The sequence below is a fragment of the Talaromyces amestolkiae genome (genome assembly GCF_001896365.1).
Source record: "Talaromyces amestolkiae strain CIB chromosome Unknown scaffold4.1, whole genome shotgun sequence".
Lineage (NCBI taxonomy): Eukaryota > Fungi > Ascomycota > Eurotiomycetes > Eurotiales > Trichocomaceae > Talaromyces > Talaromyces amestolkiae.
The window spans coordinates 1,293,852-1,311,146 of record NW_024468040.1 but is presented as its reverse complement, the minus strand read 5'-3'; the positions used below and the strand labels follow the sequence as shown (position 1 = coordinate 1,311,146).

General features: G+C 48.3%; 5 protein-coding genes across 5 annotated transcripts; 3 read left to right on the top strand and 2 right to left on the bottom strand.

The window, feature by feature from the left end:
* Positions 1-309: 309 nt before the first annotated feature.
* BHQ10_003014 (uncharacterized protein) lies at positions 310-2,973 on the bottom strand (the record flags this gene model as incomplete). The annotated part of the gene is made up of 3 exons (XM_040875224.1): positions 310-883; positions 932-2,677; positions 2,726-2,973. The coding sequence occupies 3 exons, from the start codon at positions 2,971-2,973 to the stop codon at positions 310-312; spliced, it is 2,568 nt and encodes an 855-aa protein (XP_040731518.1).
* Positions 2,974-5,792: 2,819 nt separating this feature from the next.
* Positions 5,793-7,364, top strand: BHQ10_003013 (uncharacterized protein; the record flags this gene model as incomplete). Its single annotated transcript, XM_040875223.1, has 1 exon — positions 5,793-7,364. The coding sequence occupies one exon, from the start codon at positions 5,793-5,795 to the stop codon at positions 7,362-7,364; it is 1,572 nt and encodes a 523-aa protein (XP_040731517.1).
* A 598-nt stretch (positions 7,365-7,962) lies between these two features.
* BHQ10_003012 (uncharacterized protein) lies at positions 7,963-9,618 on the top strand (the record flags this gene model as incomplete). Its single annotated transcript, XM_040875222.1, has 1 exon — positions 7,963-9,618. One exon carries the CDS (start codon positions 7,963-7,965, stop codon positions 9,616-9,618), a length of 1,656 nt encoding a protein of 551 aa, XP_040731516.1.
* A 367-nt stretch (positions 9,619-9,985) lies between these two features.
* BHQ10_003011 (uncharacterized protein) lies at positions 9,986-13,948 on the bottom strand (the record flags this gene model as incomplete). Its single annotated transcript, XM_040875221.1, has 5 exons — positions 9,986-9,988; positions 10,045-12,537; positions 12,583-12,748; positions 12,794-13,385; positions 13,432-13,948. The coding sequence occupies 5 exons, from the start codon at positions 13,946-13,948 to the stop codon at positions 9,986-9,988; spliced, it is 3,771 nt and encodes a 1,256-aa protein (XP_040731515.1).
* Positions 13,949-14,582: 634 nt separating this feature from the next.
* BHQ10_003010 (uncharacterized protein) lies at positions 14,583-16,908 on the top strand (the record flags this gene model as incomplete). Its single annotated transcript, XM_040875220.1, has 2 exons — positions 14,583-16,685; positions 16,741-16,908. The coding sequence occupies 2 exons, from the start codon at positions 14,583-14,585 to the stop codon at positions 16,906-16,908; spliced, it is 2,271 nt and encodes a 756-aa protein (XP_040731514.1).
* Between the last annotated feature and the right edge of the window lie 387 nt (positions 16,909-17,295).

Here is a 17,295-nt window from a genome sequence, read left to right as displayed (position 1 = left end):
GATGATTGTGTGGCGGGATGAGAAAAGTCAGTTGTTGGCAGGAAAGTTGTCGAGTTTTAAAGATCCAATCTCAATGGCTACCACAATACGAGAAAGGATATTAAGTATTGTTCTTGTTCATCAAAGAATGCCTGCGATTGTTGAGAACCAGACCGCCGCCAAACAAAGAAATCGTGGTGGGGAAGCATGCCTCAGGCATCAAATCTATTCATTAGGAAGTAACCACTTTAACCATGATTAGACAGGCGTATTATCATAACATTATTGATCTATATACTTCGTATACTGTACAATTATCAACATGACCTCTTATCCATCACGATAGTTCCAGACTCGCTTCTTCTCACCCACCCACCATCTTCCTACTTTCTCCGCTTCTTTCAGCCAGTGAGCGGCATCATGGCCATACTTTCTCTTGACGGTATGAAGCAGGGAGTGAATGTCCCAGTCCTCTACAACATCCGTCTCATACGGATCTTGAGACAGGTCCGAGAAGATGAAAGTAAATTCACGGGTCAAAGGAAGGATGAGTCTATAAGGAGCGGCTGCTGACGCAACGCTCAACATGGTACCGCCGGTGTTGATGATACCCATGTTCCACGCTTGTCTTCCGTTGTGGCTTTCTTTGTACGGCCTCAACAATGACTGACCTTCATACTCGTGAATCAAATCGGAAGCCGCATTCTTGTCAACATCGTCCAGAGAATCTGTATTGATCAGGAGATCAAGAATTGTAGGTAGAATAGACATGGAGGAAGCATTGGCCCGCACTTCAAGACGGGGGAGCAATGGATGACGGAATACCAGAGGAACTCGAAAGTTACTGATGTGTCCATTCTCAAAAGTTCCGATGATATGTGAATCCTCAGCGAAAGCTTGTCCACTAGAATTTGTTAGCAATCACAGTAAAGGTATTCGAAAGATGACTTACTGATCACCGACAAAAACAACCAACGTCTCATTTGCAATTCCAGTCTCTTCAATAACTTGCATAACATTGCCAAGCCATTTGTCGACGTAGTGGACAGCATTGAGGTACTTGTTGCTGGGCTGGTGCTCTGACGCAAAGCGGCCGCCAGGCCAGTAGTTCTCGACTTGAACTTCTGATGGCAGTCCCCATGGGTGATGTGTGGTGCTCGTAAAATGAGAAAGAAACAATCTTTCTCCGTTTGCTTTGGCTTCTTCGATCGTGTCCTTGAGATAGGGATAAATTTCTGGCTCTTCATACCCAAAATAGTTGATCTCAGTCATGCCTTTATGCCAGTGCTTCGCCTTCTTAGTGTTGATGTTCTCTTTAAAAATGGACTGATCGAACCCCATCTGTTCGTTCAACTTTCCTTGGTTATCAAACTCGCCGGTAATCGACTGCATGAAAACGGATCTCCACTTTTGCTGGCGCATATCCGTAGACATCTCACCTTCCTTTTTGAGTTCATTGAATAGCTTGAGAATATGCATAATGCATGGTTGATAGATTTCGGCCTCGGTTTCGAACATAAAGTCTACTGGGATAGGTCCAACACCACAGTGACTGCCCACGACACTCTTGAAAGAAAGGCTGCTCCCAGTAACTGTGCCGAGGACGTTGATCCCGCCCATTCCTGGTGCAGACGGATCCTTCCATGTTTCAGCAGTGAGATTGTTTCGCAGTTCATTAGATTCCAGGTCGAAATTACCAGATTCCCCAGTGATTTGCTCGGCAACTGGGGTCATAGCAGCCAGTTTTGACTTGAGTTCCTGAAGATCTTCTTGACTCGCCGATTCATGTGCTTCGATAATTTGCTGGTAGAGATGTGAGTCCGATTTCAACGGAAATATATCCTTTCGTGCGCTTTCCATTTCGATTAAAAAGACGTGTTTGATTGGCACTGCGTGATCTTTCAGAGCCTTTTGGACCGGTGCCAACACCTCCAAATCCAAATTGGTGATGCGCATAGGATCTAACACAGGGTCGTACGTGTGGTGTAAAGAGTTACCGCCGGGACAAACAGCATCAGTAACAGACAAAAGAGTATCCTTTGATGAATTCGTAGGTCGCTCTGCCCATCGTCCAAATCCCACGGGCCAGGTCTCAGGAGCCCACGACGGTGCCTTTACCGTTGCCAGATCCGCTACCGACGGCTGATAACCCGGTTTCCAACCCTTGTATCGACCGTCCTTGGGCTCCCACAGGTTAGGCGCAACCAAATCTGACAATGGAAAAGGTTGTTGCTCCGATGAGAGGCAAGTTCGATTCTTATTCTGCAAGGCCGCGGCGAGCGTGAATGGTACCGTTCCGGACATATGATCGTATGGCACATCGGGTCGTATTATGTCGAGACCTAGAATAATGAGTAAGCCGGCCACGGTAAGAAGCAGTCCCGTATATCTGCGCTGCGGTGGCTGCTTGGGTTCGTTGGCGAGAGGAAGGTATTTGCGAGTACGACAAGAGAGTCCGACGAAGGCATTGCCGACAGCCGAGAGCCACGAATCGAAGATGAGGGTGATTAGAGGAGCTAATGTCCAGCAAAGAAAGAGTAGAAGGGTGCCAAAGGCAAAAACAGGCATCAACCCGCTCAAGAGAAGCTTGAGGCCTGCGGTATCAGTGGCGAGGCTTGATGCGGCATTCCATCGCACCTCGGCACCGGTGACATAGAAGAAACCAAATTGTGAAGACACGGCACCAAGGTCAATGGTCCTATCCCGGTCAGACACTACTGAAGGAAGGAAGAAAGGAAGGACTCACCCTAAGAAAGCAACAACGGCCGACCCAGCAACACCCCATGGACCCGAAAGTTTCGACAACGCCAGCCATGCAAAGACAGAAACAAGGAAATCAGTGACAAAAAATGTGGGTAGATACAAGAAAAAAGACGAATTAGGAACGCTGCGAAGATGCTGGAGGATATGCAAGATTTTGGAAGCAAATGTGAGGACGACGACGAAGGAAAGAAGAAACGGCCTCAGGCCAGGGGAACGACAGAGGAGTCTCATAATTTTATTACTATGTATAAATAATGTTGTTCGATCAATCGGTAACGATATGAGGGAGAGAGACTGGAGACGGAGAGTCCAGGCTCATCGTATGTCCTCGGCGAGCTGTCTGTCGAGGTCAAGCGAGTGTCTGTTGAATTGGAACAATTGAAAAGCGAACGTGGGGAATAATACTTGGAAAGTTAGTAGTCGGAAAGAACGAACGACATGATGATCTGCCAGGAAAGTAAGAGAGAGGCACGCGATGTGACGGAAGGAAAAAAAGTCTAGGCAGGGGGAATGGGGAAGGAGGAAGGAGAGGCTCAGACCTACTACCTACTACGTAGCAGGCGGGGGAAGGCGAATCTTCAGGGACGAGACCAACCATAGTTTACTCGTTCTTACTCCGTACTCGTATTATGATATTATCTACTCTATGATAGGTCTTGACTCTAATGCTCAGCGCGAATTGTGGGCTGTACGCACAAGGGGGACTGTGGACCTGTGGAGGCGCAAATAGCCATAGTAGGCACGTAGCTAAAATTAAACCAGCTGGACGTGTCAAGCCAATAGAGGCGGCGGTGGCTTTGTCGCGCCCGCCTCGCTTCATTTAACTCGCTTTACTATGTTTATTAAAACTCTGTTAATTTTAATTTTATCAGATGAAATATCAGAGACAACGCCTGATCTGGCAAGTCTCTGCGTGAAGGATTGCCCGATGCGATTTAGCGTATCCACCCCAGCCCAGATTTCAGCCTCAGTCATGACTGTCCGAGTGACATTGCATAGTAAGGCTACAAAGGTGAACGAAAACGGCGTGGATCAACCACCGGACAGTAACCAAAATCATGACAAAAAGTTATACGCAAAGTCACCGAAACAGACACATTCTGACCAGAATCCGAACTGATACAGTCAGCCTGTCTTGTTTCATGTTGGTGCTGTGTGGACTCCGTGGAGAGACGGGCAAATTCTGGTTGGGTGACCGTTGCCTGTCAATCTGTCGCCATCAAGGGGGATTTTCGTTCCTTTTTCCAGTTGTAGGACAAGCTTTTTGCTGTGCTACGCGACTCGGTTGGCCGACCAATGGTGTTGGCACTGCCAATTGGCAATGCTACCCCGTATTAAATCATTAACTAGTCACACTGGTACTCCTACGTTCGTAACATCTTGTTTGTGTGACTGGTTACACGCGGGAGCGGCTCCAAGACATGCTCCATAACGGTCCACCTGCGCCCACCCAATCACCAGCGTCGCATGTCGCCTCCTTTTTACTTTTACATAATAATTAATATGATGACAGTACGTACGAGCCAGCGAGGAACATTCCACATCCCCGCTCTCATCCAGGATAATCTCACGCCGCTGATGATGATATTCATTCGCGAGGGTATGTGCGCTGATTCCATTGTATGAGGTCATCGGCTTCTCCTCGCAGGAACAATGAGTCTGTTAGAAGCTTGAAGGCGGTAGGAACAACGAATCATGTAGAGCCTGCAGCTGATCTATCCCCAAAAGCGTCGTTTGGTTATTGATGCTCGTCAAACAAAAAAGGTTTGTTTAGCTACCTGGTAGAGCCTGCTCTCAGTGAGTTTCTCTTTCGTCGCATGAGTCTCACTCGATCCTTTCTCGAGGAATAGCCAGTTTGTTGAGTGAGAACTCGTTCGGACATAGCCCTGGTTGACACAGACGTAACCCTACTTAATCACAGTCCTAAGACCCATCCTTGGTGTCGGATCATTGAAATGCTCGAGCAAAGACAATTTCTGACAGACACTGGTATAACCCTAAGCTGGCCCTACAAGTCTCATCCCTCTCGATGGGTCTAGGGCTTAATGATACAAATGAGGATTAAAAGAGTGAGGTTGTTTGCGGACGCAGATATCTCTTCCGTATCAAGGAACTGGGCACGTGATAGTTTCATTAACGGGAATTGATTGGTTATAAGCATCGACCAGAGACGGTGCCTATTCCACGGTGGTAGCACGTGACGCTGCATTTGATCCGGCAGATAATTTACCCTTGATTCCGCGCAGATAAGCGCCTCCGTATTTCGGTCCATATCCTTGAGACTTCATGCTTAGGTATGTGCGCAGCCCACTCATCTTTCATGACGCTGTCTTCTTTCCGCTTGTCTATTTTTGACAAAAAAGTTTGTGGATCTCGAAATCCGATCGTCCTTGACTATCGTTAGACTCGTGGCTCTGCCTGACATGGAATGAATGCGGGGTTTGTTCCGAGATAAGCATTGAGACCAACAATGCGCGGCATCAAAAAGTCTCGAAATGGCTGTGCAACATGTAAGAGTAAAAGGGTAAACATGCTTATTTATTCTATTTGACAATCGTTCGTAGGTCTAACTATCGCAGTTGAAATGTGACGAATCTCGACCAGCCTGTGGACGTTGTGTACGGCTAAGGATCAAATGCCCCGGCTATACACAACGGCTCCGATGGGTTACGAAACACGAAGCCTTTGAGGCACCCCAGACACCAAGATCATCCAGAGATACTCCTGGTCAGACATCCCCTGGGACTTTCGAAGATGGTAGAGTGAATGGTGGAGATGTCTCTCCAGGTATGCCAAATATCAATGCCAGATCTCCGGAGACGTCAACTTTTGAAGGGAGTGGGACAACACTACTCAACAACTGGGATCAAGGTCTTGACATCGAGCATATAGATCATCAATTCAGTACAACTCTACCGGAATTGGAACACCTGGACGCGCCATCCGTTGCGACAAGGACGAGTATAGATTTGGACGGTTTCAGTGAATTCCCATCAACCTCGAATATCGAGCGACGGAGATCAAGTATACCGACTGAGTACAACCAAATAATGCGCAATAATAGTCTACCATCTACCCGCCCGTCACCATCATCGTTGTTCAGGCGTCAGTTTCCAATTGACTGGCAGTCAGCTGGTCAGTTCAGTATACTACCTCTACCGCGCAAGACACTGGAAGACCCATCGTCAACGCTAGTCGAATACTATTTCAAAGAAGTCGCTGGACTGTTTTCAAGTTACGATAGTCACATGAACCCATTTAGAACGACGGTCTCTCGTCTGTGGGCTTCCTCGCCGGCTATGTGCCGCACATTGCAGAGTATGGCGGCCGCAACGCTGGTCGATGATTTCCCTCAGTTCGGTCCGGTAGGACTCAAAATGCGCAAGGAGGCTATATCATTACTGGAAGGTCAAGAGACACACGACGATAAATCGCTACTTGCCATGTTGATGCTCGGCCAGACGGCAAGCTGGCACAACCCGAATGATTTGGGTATATCCTATTTCAACACTCTTCGGAACCACCTCAATTCTCTTACCAGCGGAATCAACAGTGGTTCGCTACTGACGAACCGCAACAACTATCAATTCTTCGAGGAAGCACTTGTATACTGGGAAATGCTACTGTCGTACGTGGCAGATACCGGTACGTTAAATTCATCTGCAAAGATGGATCTACAAGCAGCAAACGATCAACTCTTGACGCAAAAAGTGCCGCATCCATGGACGGGAATTGCTCGTGATACACAATTTATTGTGAACAAAGTCGGCCGACTTGTCCGGCGAGAACGCAAGCGGGTTCGTGCGAAACGGTTTACATCGCAAAGAGACATTGCGCAGGCGCAAGAAGCTATCCGAGAAGCACAGGAGCTGGAAGAGAGACTGCTGAGTCTGGCACATCCAGCAGAGACCGAGGTCGTGAATCCTGGAGATGACGAAACCCCTGTATGGCATTTACTTGCTATGGCTGAGGTTTATCGACACACTGGACTGTTGCAGTTGTATCGGGTATTTCCGGATCTTCTGCGTGATCGATTACAGGCAGAGAGCATATCTAAAGGTGATATATCTAGTACTCTAGATCCGAACATATTGTACCAACCAGAGGATCTTGGAAACAGCTCTCACTTTTCTTTTGACGTATTTAGCAATCTGGAGAATCTCCAAAATCTGGACAACCCACAAAAGGACGACGGCGAGGGCGACTGCAATACGGATGACCTATCGGAGGATGTGAAATCAGAATGGCTGACTACCATAGCCCTGACGGCCATGTCTCGTCTCAAAACTGTACCCCTCGAGTCTCGGACAAGATGTCTGCAGCCTTTCTTGTTGGTGGCTTCCTCCAGCGAACTTCGATTGCCGGCCATGGAATTACCGTCCTTGGATCCTAGTCGAGACGACTATTCACTGAACTTGTCCGCACATGCCATCGAAGTTTCTCGCACACGCAAATTCATCCTGGGCCGGCTAACTTCATTCCTGCATGTGCTCCCGCCTAAGCCCATCCATATATGTGTTGACCTGGTGCAAGAGGTCTGGCGCCGCATGGATGCTGGAGAGTCGGATGTGTACTGGATGGATGTGATGATTGATAACGGCTGGGAGACGACAATGGGTTGATTTGTTTCTGTACAAAGTAAATATTTCCGAAGCGACCGGGATGTATATATTATGATGCCACGATTTATGTGATTTATGCGGTTTTATGCTGTTCCACAGCATGTCATTGGTCCATGTCTACTACGAAGTACATTCCGAGACGACGCTGTATGTCCGACCAGCCTATCGCAAACGGCGTTTTGTCAGCCCAGCTAAGCCCGGCGAGGAATGCCCGATGGCTGGGGAGTGTTTGATTGGGCCTGAGGCACCCAGGCAGCCCACTTGGCTTCCCCGACTCCGTGACTCCTGATTTTCTAGGCATCTCATTTAGTCCGTTCCTATGTAACTGTGCCTTAGGACAAACGTTATCATGCAGCGTCGATGATTGCCGACCTGGGAAAATTATTTTCTTCTACGGTCCTCAAGCACGATATTTTCAAAGTAACTGGTCAGATACGAATTGTGCAACACAGGACCTCAAGCCACAGTCCTTCCTTGCTTGTCTTGATTCATCATTCATTGTCCGATCGCATTCTCCCTAGTGTAACCAATGAATTCTCCCTGATCCCCCCCCCGTTCTTCGTTCCTTCGTTCTTTTCTTCCACTTTTCCTCTGCGACATGCACAATGATAAAGGTCGCAAGAAACACGGCAGCGTGAAAAGAACACATACCAGCAGTAAAAGGCAGCAATTGACACTCAGCGAATTGCAAAGTCGCTTCGAGTCCCAAAACAACATCTCCGGTGAGACCACCGACAGTAGTACGGACGGCACCGTTCTTACTCCCACCTCCGCTTCCACCCCGGATTCTGTCTCGAACGCGCAGACTACCCCTCCTACCTCGAATACGAATTCGGATTCGGCAGTTCAGACAAACGCAAAAATGTCGCGAATACAAATGCAGCGCAAACAATCCTCGCCAATGGCGCCGACCTTCATGGTCTCTGCACCGGGGAAGGTCATCGTCTTTGGCGAACACGCTGTTGTTCATGGCAAAGCAGCTTTGGCCGCTGCAATCTCGTTACGATCGTATCTACTCGTCACCACACTCTCCAAATCACACCGTACCGTCACGCTGAATTTCCGCGACATTGGGCTGGATCATACATGGGATATTGACTCTCTGCCTTGGAACGTGTTCAAACACCCTTCCAAGAAGAAGATGTACTACGACCTGGTGACCGAGCTAGACCCAGACCTTGTGGCGGCAGTACAGCCACATGCCGCCGCCGTATCGGCAGATAAACCAGACGACGTTCGCAAGATCCATCAGAATTCTGCGGCGCAATTCCTATATCTCTTCTTGTCGTTGGGATCTCCCGAATCCCACGCCGCAATCTACACATTACGGTCTACAATCCCTATTGGCGCTGGTTTAGGAAGCAGCGCCAGTGTAAGTGTCTGTCTCAGTGCAGCGCTCCTCCTTCAAATCCGAACACTAGCTGGACCACACCCGGATCAACCCCCCGAAGAGGCCGAGGTGCAGATTGAGCGTATTAACAGATGGGCCTTTGTTGGCGAGATGTGTATACACGGCAACCCCAGTGGTGTCGACAACACAGTATCCGCCGGAGGCAAAGCAGTCCTGTTCCGACGGAGCGATTACAGCAAACCGCCCACCGTTACCCCATTGAACAAATTCCCTGAATTACCTTTGTTGTTGGTCAACACGCGCCAATCGCGCTCCACGGCCATCGAAGTCGCCAAAGTGGGCAGACTCCGCGAAACGCATCCAGAAGTCACAGAGGCCATGCTTGACACGATCGATAAAGTGACCATGTCAGCTAGCGAGATGATCAAGGAGAACGATTTTGAAGACGACGAGGATGCCCTCGAGGAGTTCGGTGCCTTGTTCCGTATTAATCATGGCCTGCTCGTGTCCCTGGGCGTATCACACCCACGCCTCGAACGCATCCGCGAACTGGTCGACTACGCAAACATAGGCTGGACAAAACTCACCGGTGCCGGCGGCGGCGGCTGCGCCATTACTCTGATCCGGCCCGACGCCACGGCCCAAACCCTCAAGGATCTGGAAGCGAAACTCGCAGCGGAAAATTTCGAGAAGTTCGAAACTACGCTTGGCGGCGACGGTGTGGGCGTTTTGTATCCCGCCGTGTTACGGAATGGATCGAATGAGGAAGGAGGGGAGGAGATTGATCAGCAGAAATTTGAGAATGCGGTTGGTATGGACGGTATTGATAGGCTGGTGGGCACTCATTCTACCATGCAGGAGAGGAGAGAAGGATGGAAGTTTTGGAAGAGGGCGACTACATAATCTCCTTCTGTTCCATCAGGGTTTCCTTCTTCTTTCGGAACTTCTCTCGGATCTTCTTTCGGATAAGTGGGTTTATTAATGTGTATATATTCATTTGTGTTGTTCTAATCATAGCATGTTTTAATTGGTACACATTCTCTATAAACACTTGCTGTACTCAAACTTAATCAAATATGATATAACGTCCTCCTGGTATCATATATGCAACTTCAAAATATAAAAACGCATTGCCATGCCGCTTCGATAATATGGATTTCAATCTCAATTTCACAATCTCAAAGAAATAAACATGCTCTCCGGAAGAATAATTGAATGGTAACGAAAACCGAGGGAAAGGTACTATAAATTCATAGTAACAGTCATGCTATTACTATGCACCAACAGACACGGCGGTAAACCCCTACACAATACTTCCATATCACTCACGTACGCCTCACTGGCCACATTGTCGAGATATGTGCCCTCGATAGGGGAAGGGAGGGTTGTGAACATCACGGCGGTTTCGTGGCTTTGGCGGGTTATGAGTTCATTGAGAATCAAGTGTTGGGCGCGGCAGGGGAGGTCGTTGAAAGAGAGCGGCATGGCGGCTTGGCTGGGAAAGCCGGATGCTGGCCCAGTTGTCGCCGGGGCAGGGCGAGAGGAGGAGGATTGGGTGGTTGTTGGGCGGTGATGAACGTAGATTGATTCGCGCGGTTGGGTGTCGTCAGAGACCAGGCTACCGTCGAATGGTCGTCGCGGTGGCGGTGATTCGGAGAACATGATTGATGGACCTGTGTCTTCAGCTTGATTGACTCGTGTTTCTGGGATGGGTGATGAGGAGAATCGGTTTCCGGATGGGGCGCGACTGAACATGGGCCGTGACAGGGATGATGTTGATTGTCCTGCGAGACCGGCGGGTGTCACGGTGTCGGTCGAACTTCCGGCGCTGTTTGATCGGAGGGCATTGTTGGTCTGCTCAGCGACTTCGTCCTGCAAGTTTTGGCTCTGCAGGAAAGATGTATTGCTAGGTGATAGATTCTCCGGTGTCTCTTTTGTGGTTCTGATCGCCGGTGTTGCTGCTCCAGTACGCGGTGTCGTAGACCCGTCCTCGCTATCGCTCACGTACGGTTCCTGCTCTTCGTCGTCGGTGCTGCTTGAGTCCTCACTTTCGTCGGACTGGTAGTTTACCATGGCATCGAGTAGTCTGCTCGTCTGCATACCCATATTCACATTCAAACCTCTAAAACTAGAGATTGATTTCCTTCGTTGTTGTCTGTCGGACCGTACAAAATTCTTGATACCTTCGAACCTCGGCGCTGCTTGCCGCTGTGCTCCCTGTTGAAACGACGCAACAGGCCAGTGGGATAAATTACCTAGTAGATCTGCTGCACCGGATGATTGGCCGGGTTGCTGAGTACTGCTGCTGGCCTTGTCGCGGTATTCCTGAATGTCATGCCACCAGCTCTCGTCTTTGAGGACAGTGTTCACATCTTCCAATGTATCCTCACTTGCGGAGGACGTATCACCGTTGACAACTATCTGATATGTTTGTAACTCGCCACCAGCCAGACAATAAACAAGCACTTTGGCCTCAATTCGAAGCTTCTCCAAAAGCGCTGATACTCTACCGCGTTCTTCCTCGACGTCACTTTCATACTCCACGAAAACCGCCACACGCAACTTGTAGCTCTTCTTCCATGACGGCACTGTGTTCAAGATACAGCCAAGCTGTAGGATAAGTGTGTATGTATCGAAGTTCGTAGTCAAGACGTTTTGGCGATCCGCAGCGAGCTCTGCAGACATTTGTATGGGCCAGAGGTCAATGAATGTCTTTCCATTTTTTCCACCAGGATTGGGTAGCTCCAAGTTATCAAAGCCCTTTGCAACGGCAACGTTGATTCGCAGCTTGAATAGTAAATCTTCGAGAATTGTGATATATGTTTGTGCACTCGTGGAGCTTGTGATGTCCGACTCATCTGACTCCTGCCGATTCAACGTAACAGTCATAGCCTTGGAATGTCTTCTTCGCTGCTTTTTGAATATGTCTCCTATGCTTTGATTCTGCCGGTACTCATCAATAATCACGATGTTAGGCCTCATGCCGCCGAGACCAGAATTTAGAACAATGTTGCGAACCCCCCACTCCGCTGTCGGTGCCACGGTGATATTTGTGAATGCCTTCACTTTCGAATACTCAATATACTTGGTCCAGGCTGCTTGTCGCCGACGTGCCTCTGGGACTGCGGTGGTGAAGTCATCCGTCACAATGACATGACCAAGGACAAAAAGTGCTCCTTTCTTCAACGAATTACAGAAATGGACCATTTTATACTGCGCATCTATGTCGTTCACAAACAAGAGAATCTGAGGTCGCCAGAACTTGACGTGTTCCTGCTTGAGTCGGAGCAGGTATTTCCTGACCTGATGATAGATCAGACTCTGACTGACGTCTCCCCAGGACTTTGGTGGAGAAGTATAGTGGATGAGCACAAACAAAAAGATTAGTATGACAATGCACCCAGTGGCGTAGACTCCATCGACGAAAAACATGCTGGCAAGACTAAACACGGCACCCAATGCAGCTGTGACCCAATTGAAATAGTGGAATGATGGTCGAAAGTTTGGCGCAGAGCCAATCTTTAAGAGAAAGCAAGCAAGGTTGATAGCCAAAAACGTCATGAGATAAGTCATGGCCGTGAATGAAGCAATCTTGTTGATGTCGAAAAGCATGGTAATTTGTGCAACGATATACGAAAAAATGATGGCCAGGATAGGGTCGTCGCTTTTGTTGCCAGCCTTGCCGAAAATTGTCAGACCTGGGACTAGATTATCTCGTGAAATGGCTTGCAGAAGCTTGGCTGAGCCGATAAGACCAGATAGCGACGAGAAAAAGGAAGCCGCGAATTCTCCTAGCAAGACAAGAGTTCCAGACACATTCGTCTAGAGATTTTAGCCAAGCCCTGTACATACGACGGAGAAACTTACGACCTGAATGACATTGACATTGTTGTAAAATGACTGTCTCGTTATTGAAGCGGCCATCGACAGAATGACAGCTGCATAGGTAAAGAATGTCAAGAGCAATCCTGAAAGTGTTCCTGTAGGAATGGATCTGCTAGGGTTTTTCAAATCTCCGGACATATTGGCACCACTGATAAGGTTAGCAAAGTCCTTGAATCAGGTGTTAAAAACATACGCAAATATACCGCTAGTCGCTGGAAAAAGAATGCCAAAGAGATCTTGAAAGTTCTCCCGGTGCGGCAATTGACTTCCAGCAGCACCTTTAGTAAGATGAGGCTTCAAGTTGTCCAAAAATGTCTTCATGCTATACCCAGTGAACTCAACTCCCAATTCACTCGACTTGAAAGGTTGTAGGACCAGCGCCGAGAGTGGGATGCTGAACGTCGAAATCAATAGGATAGCAAGTAGACCGTTGCTGGCTCGGGCAAAGATGGAGCTACCAGCAAAGCAAATTGCTGCGCAGACAAGGAGGACAATCGAACCCCAGAGATAGTTCCACCAAAAACCTTCCTGCAAGAAATTCGACCATGATCCGGATTCCACACCAAAGTTCTCGATAATACAGTTGACTAAACCGAGTGCATTCATGCCAGTGTTGAAGATGAGCCCCATATAGAACACGATCCCAATAGAGCCACCGAATTCTGGTCCCAGAGAGCGAGATATAAGATAGTAAGCACCACCACCGCGTACTGTTCCGTTGGTTGCAATTGCTGAGATGGACATTGTCGTCAAAAGGTCAATAATGTACGATGCGATAAGCATTCCTGATAGTCATAAGCATCAGTTCGAAACTCTGTGGCTGAAACTTACCCATCATCCCAAGAACACCACTCTGCCCAAGAACAAATCCAAAACGAAGGAACATAAGAATACTCAGAACGTTTAGAGTAGTGGGCACAAAAACGCCAGAGAAGGTGCCTAGCTTATTCGATGGAGCAGCCATGCCTACACGAAGGTCATGAGATCTTCGATCCTTCCTCTGGTCTGGGGCTACTTCCACAAAAGGATCATTCGCATCAGTCGACTGTGTCGAGGTCGTATAAATATCCCGTCGCGGCTCAGGGCCTGGACGAGCGAACCATTGGGACACACCGTCGAAAAATGCACTTGTCCGATTAAATTGTCGAGGGGACAATCTCGAAGCTGATGTCATCGGTTCGTATGGATTCTCCGAGTGAGAAGGCAACCGTCGAATAGTCTCTGGAGATGCCTCATTAGGAGCCAATCTAGATGCGTCCTCTGTGGCCGAACGCGCCGAGAAGACAGGCCGTTGACGAGAATGAGCCGATCTGTGGGATGGGCTAGTGGTTCCGGAAGCCATTTCCATTCCCAGTTCAAATCCAGTATCTCCTTAGCCAGGTAGCTGTCTTCAATGCATAACGCAACGCCTTCGCCTCCAAATGTACACCGCAGGTTTCTCACAATAAGCCAACACGGGTTCTCTGATTCGTTAGATAGAGCCAATTCTATCCAGTCTAGTGGGAAGGACCTCAAAACATTGTCGAGTCACTAAAGAGAAGTAGAATGTCGTCCATTCCCCTCTGTTGTAAAGGGAAGCTGCGAACGATACGTAACGATCGGATGCTCGAGCTTTGATAGGCTGACGGATTGATGATCGCCGTGAAGACAAACAGTGCAAACTGCTGATAAGAGCTCCACGTGCCTACCATGACCGTACTTAACCGAAAACCGGTACGTATGTACGTATGTATATCAACGTATTGATACGGTAAACGAATGACGAAAGTTACCAGCAGACTCTCACCTGCGGGTCACCTGCGCCTGATATCAGATCAATCATCACCAGGTACGGACCACAGACCGGCATTCTCACGCTGACTTGGATTCCTCGCATATCACCATTGGCTTGAATATTGATCAGTATTTGTTTCGAATTATCTATGACTGCTGTTTGAATATTTACGACAGATCCCGCCTCGCCTGGTGTGTAACACTCAGCTATGGACAATAACGAGGAAGTACCGTCCTCCCTCAAATCAAGCTCCGTGCAGATCCCAAGCTCGATTCCTCGTTCCTTTCGCTCCTCTTCTCCCAGAGCAGAAGCAGCTAGTCGAGAAACATCGTTAGCCAGGTTGGCTTCACCACTACCAGCAAACTCGTTTACGGGAACGCCTTCGTCTGTAAGATCGGGAAAAAGGATAGCCACCCCGGTCGCACAAAATGAGAGTCTTGCGACGATAAATGATAAAGCTTCGCTCCCGGGTCCGGGTCCCTCAGCTCTGGCCTCTGCTCTTCAGGATTCGACTGCCACGCTTCCTGCTATTGGACCTGTTGGCACGCCTCCGAGACATTCACCGCTGCGAGACCTTCGTGAATATCCGTCCTCAGACAGGCTTKTGCGCTCAAACTATGGGTCATTCGACCCCAAGTCGACCGAATCTGTAGCCGAAAGCGTACGCGGGGCCGAAGACCCGGAAGTTGTAAAGAGACATCTGGTACTCCCTCCAGACCTCGATCATACTCGGGTATCGCAGTCGTCGAGCGATGCGGCAGGCGCTTTTGATGACGACGAATTCTCGAGCTTGCGATTACAAGGTGGCGATGTGACAAGACAGGTATATCGCTGGACGGAGGACGCTGAAGCTCAAGCTTCTGGGTTGAGGAGGCCGACGAGAAGCCGCAGTTTTACGGTTCAAAGACCCGAACCGGAGAGCGAGACCATGAATATAAACTCCATTCGAGTTCCTGGAGGTTTTAGAAGAGATTATATACGGAGAACTTTGGGTAGCCCTGGTCCTCATGGGTCAGAAGACGGCGTATATCCAGTGTCGAACCAGCCGCGGTTTTTGACAAGCAACTTTCTCGAATTTTTGACCTTGTACGGACATTTTGCTGGCGAAGAGCTTGAGGAAGACGACGAAGTACTGGGACCGGGTGAATACTTTTCATCCGATGTATGGGAGGAGGGAGATGAAGTACAACCCGGAGAAGACACGTCTTTGCTACGCCCTGAGACACCTGGAATGAAAAGACGCAAACACAAGGAGCGTGCTCCTAAAGGCAACAACACATCTATGGGTGCTGCGCTACTTTTGCTCAAATCATTCGTCGGTACTGGGGTTCTCTTCCTTCCCCGTGCTTTCCTCAATGGAGGAATGCTATTCAGCTCTGTTGTTCTTTTGGTTGTTTCACTGGTCAGCTTCTACTGTTTCATACTGCTGGTCAACTCGCGACTCAAGATTGAGGGATCTTTCGGTGACATTGGCGGTGTCTTGTACGGAAAATGGATGCGACGAATCATTCTTGCATCCATTGTTCTCAGCCAGTTGGGTTTCGTTTCGGCATACATCGTCTTTACGTCTCAAAATTTGCAAGCTTTTATTCTCGCTGTCAGCAAATGCTTGACGTACATTGACATCAAGTACATGGTTCTTATGCAACTGATTATTTTCCTTCCGCTATCATTGATCCGCGATATCAGCAAGCTAGGCTTTACTGCCCTCGTTGCTGACGTATTCATTATGCTGGGGTTGATCTACCTCTATTATTACGATATCTCTACCATTGTTGACCAGAAGGGGGTATCCGATATCAAGGCTTTCAACCCAAACTCATGGACTCTTTTCATTGGTACGGCGATTTTCACATACGAAGGTGTTGGCCTCATCATTCCCATTCAAGAGTCAATGAAGCAGCCCAAAAAGTTTCCAGGAGTCTTGGCTACAGTCATGATTATCATTACCGTCGTTTTCTTATCAGCTGGTGCCGTTAGCTATGCTGCATATGGATCAGCTACGAAGACCGTTGTGCTTCTTAACTTGCCGCAAGACGACAAATTTGTCAATGCAGTACAATTCCTCTACTCGTTGGCAATTCTGCTGAGTACACCGCTGCAACTCTTCCCTGCAATCCGTATCTGCGAAAATGAGCTGTTTACTCGCAGCGGMAAATACAATCCTGGCATCAAGTGGAAGAAGAATTTCTTCCGCTTCATGCTCGTCATGTTTTGCGCGTTGGTGGCTTGGGGTGGCGCCGGCGACCTGGACAAGTTTGTTTCACTTGTCGGTAGTTTTGCTTGCGTACCCCTTGTCTATGTCTACCCAGTAAGTTCTTCTACTCTGTTTTTATTTACCTAGGTGGTTGCTAACATCAGATCAGCCTCTGCTCCATCTCAAAGCTTGCGCGACTACCAGATTCCAGCGTGGTGCTGACATTAGCCTGGCCGTCATTGGCGTGATTTGCTGCATCTATACCACATCGCTGACCATCTATAACTGGGTTGGTGTTCCACCACCTCCAGAAGCTCCCGGGTACTGCGACGTATGATGACGATGCGATTTGAACAAACAACTTGTTCTCATCCTTCCTGTGATGGAAGAATACTCCCATCTGCTTTCAGGATGTACTGTCTCGTGATATTCTCAATTTCCATTATTTTGGATTTCGTTGTCTGAATGTTTGTAAAGCCATGTGTTTCCCGTTATTTCCTCGTTACATCATCACTTCTGGTGCCAGAAGTAAAGTGAAATGCATTAGAAGTACGAAAGAGCGATCTTGTGTATAGGACGATTTTAGATCTTCGAGTCAGACTCAACAATATTACATTTTACAACTTTCTATCATATCAATGCAACCACAAACAAGAAAGTACATACTTAAAGTATGAATGCCACATACAGCATGCAGGAAGAATATATATATCAAATCAAATTC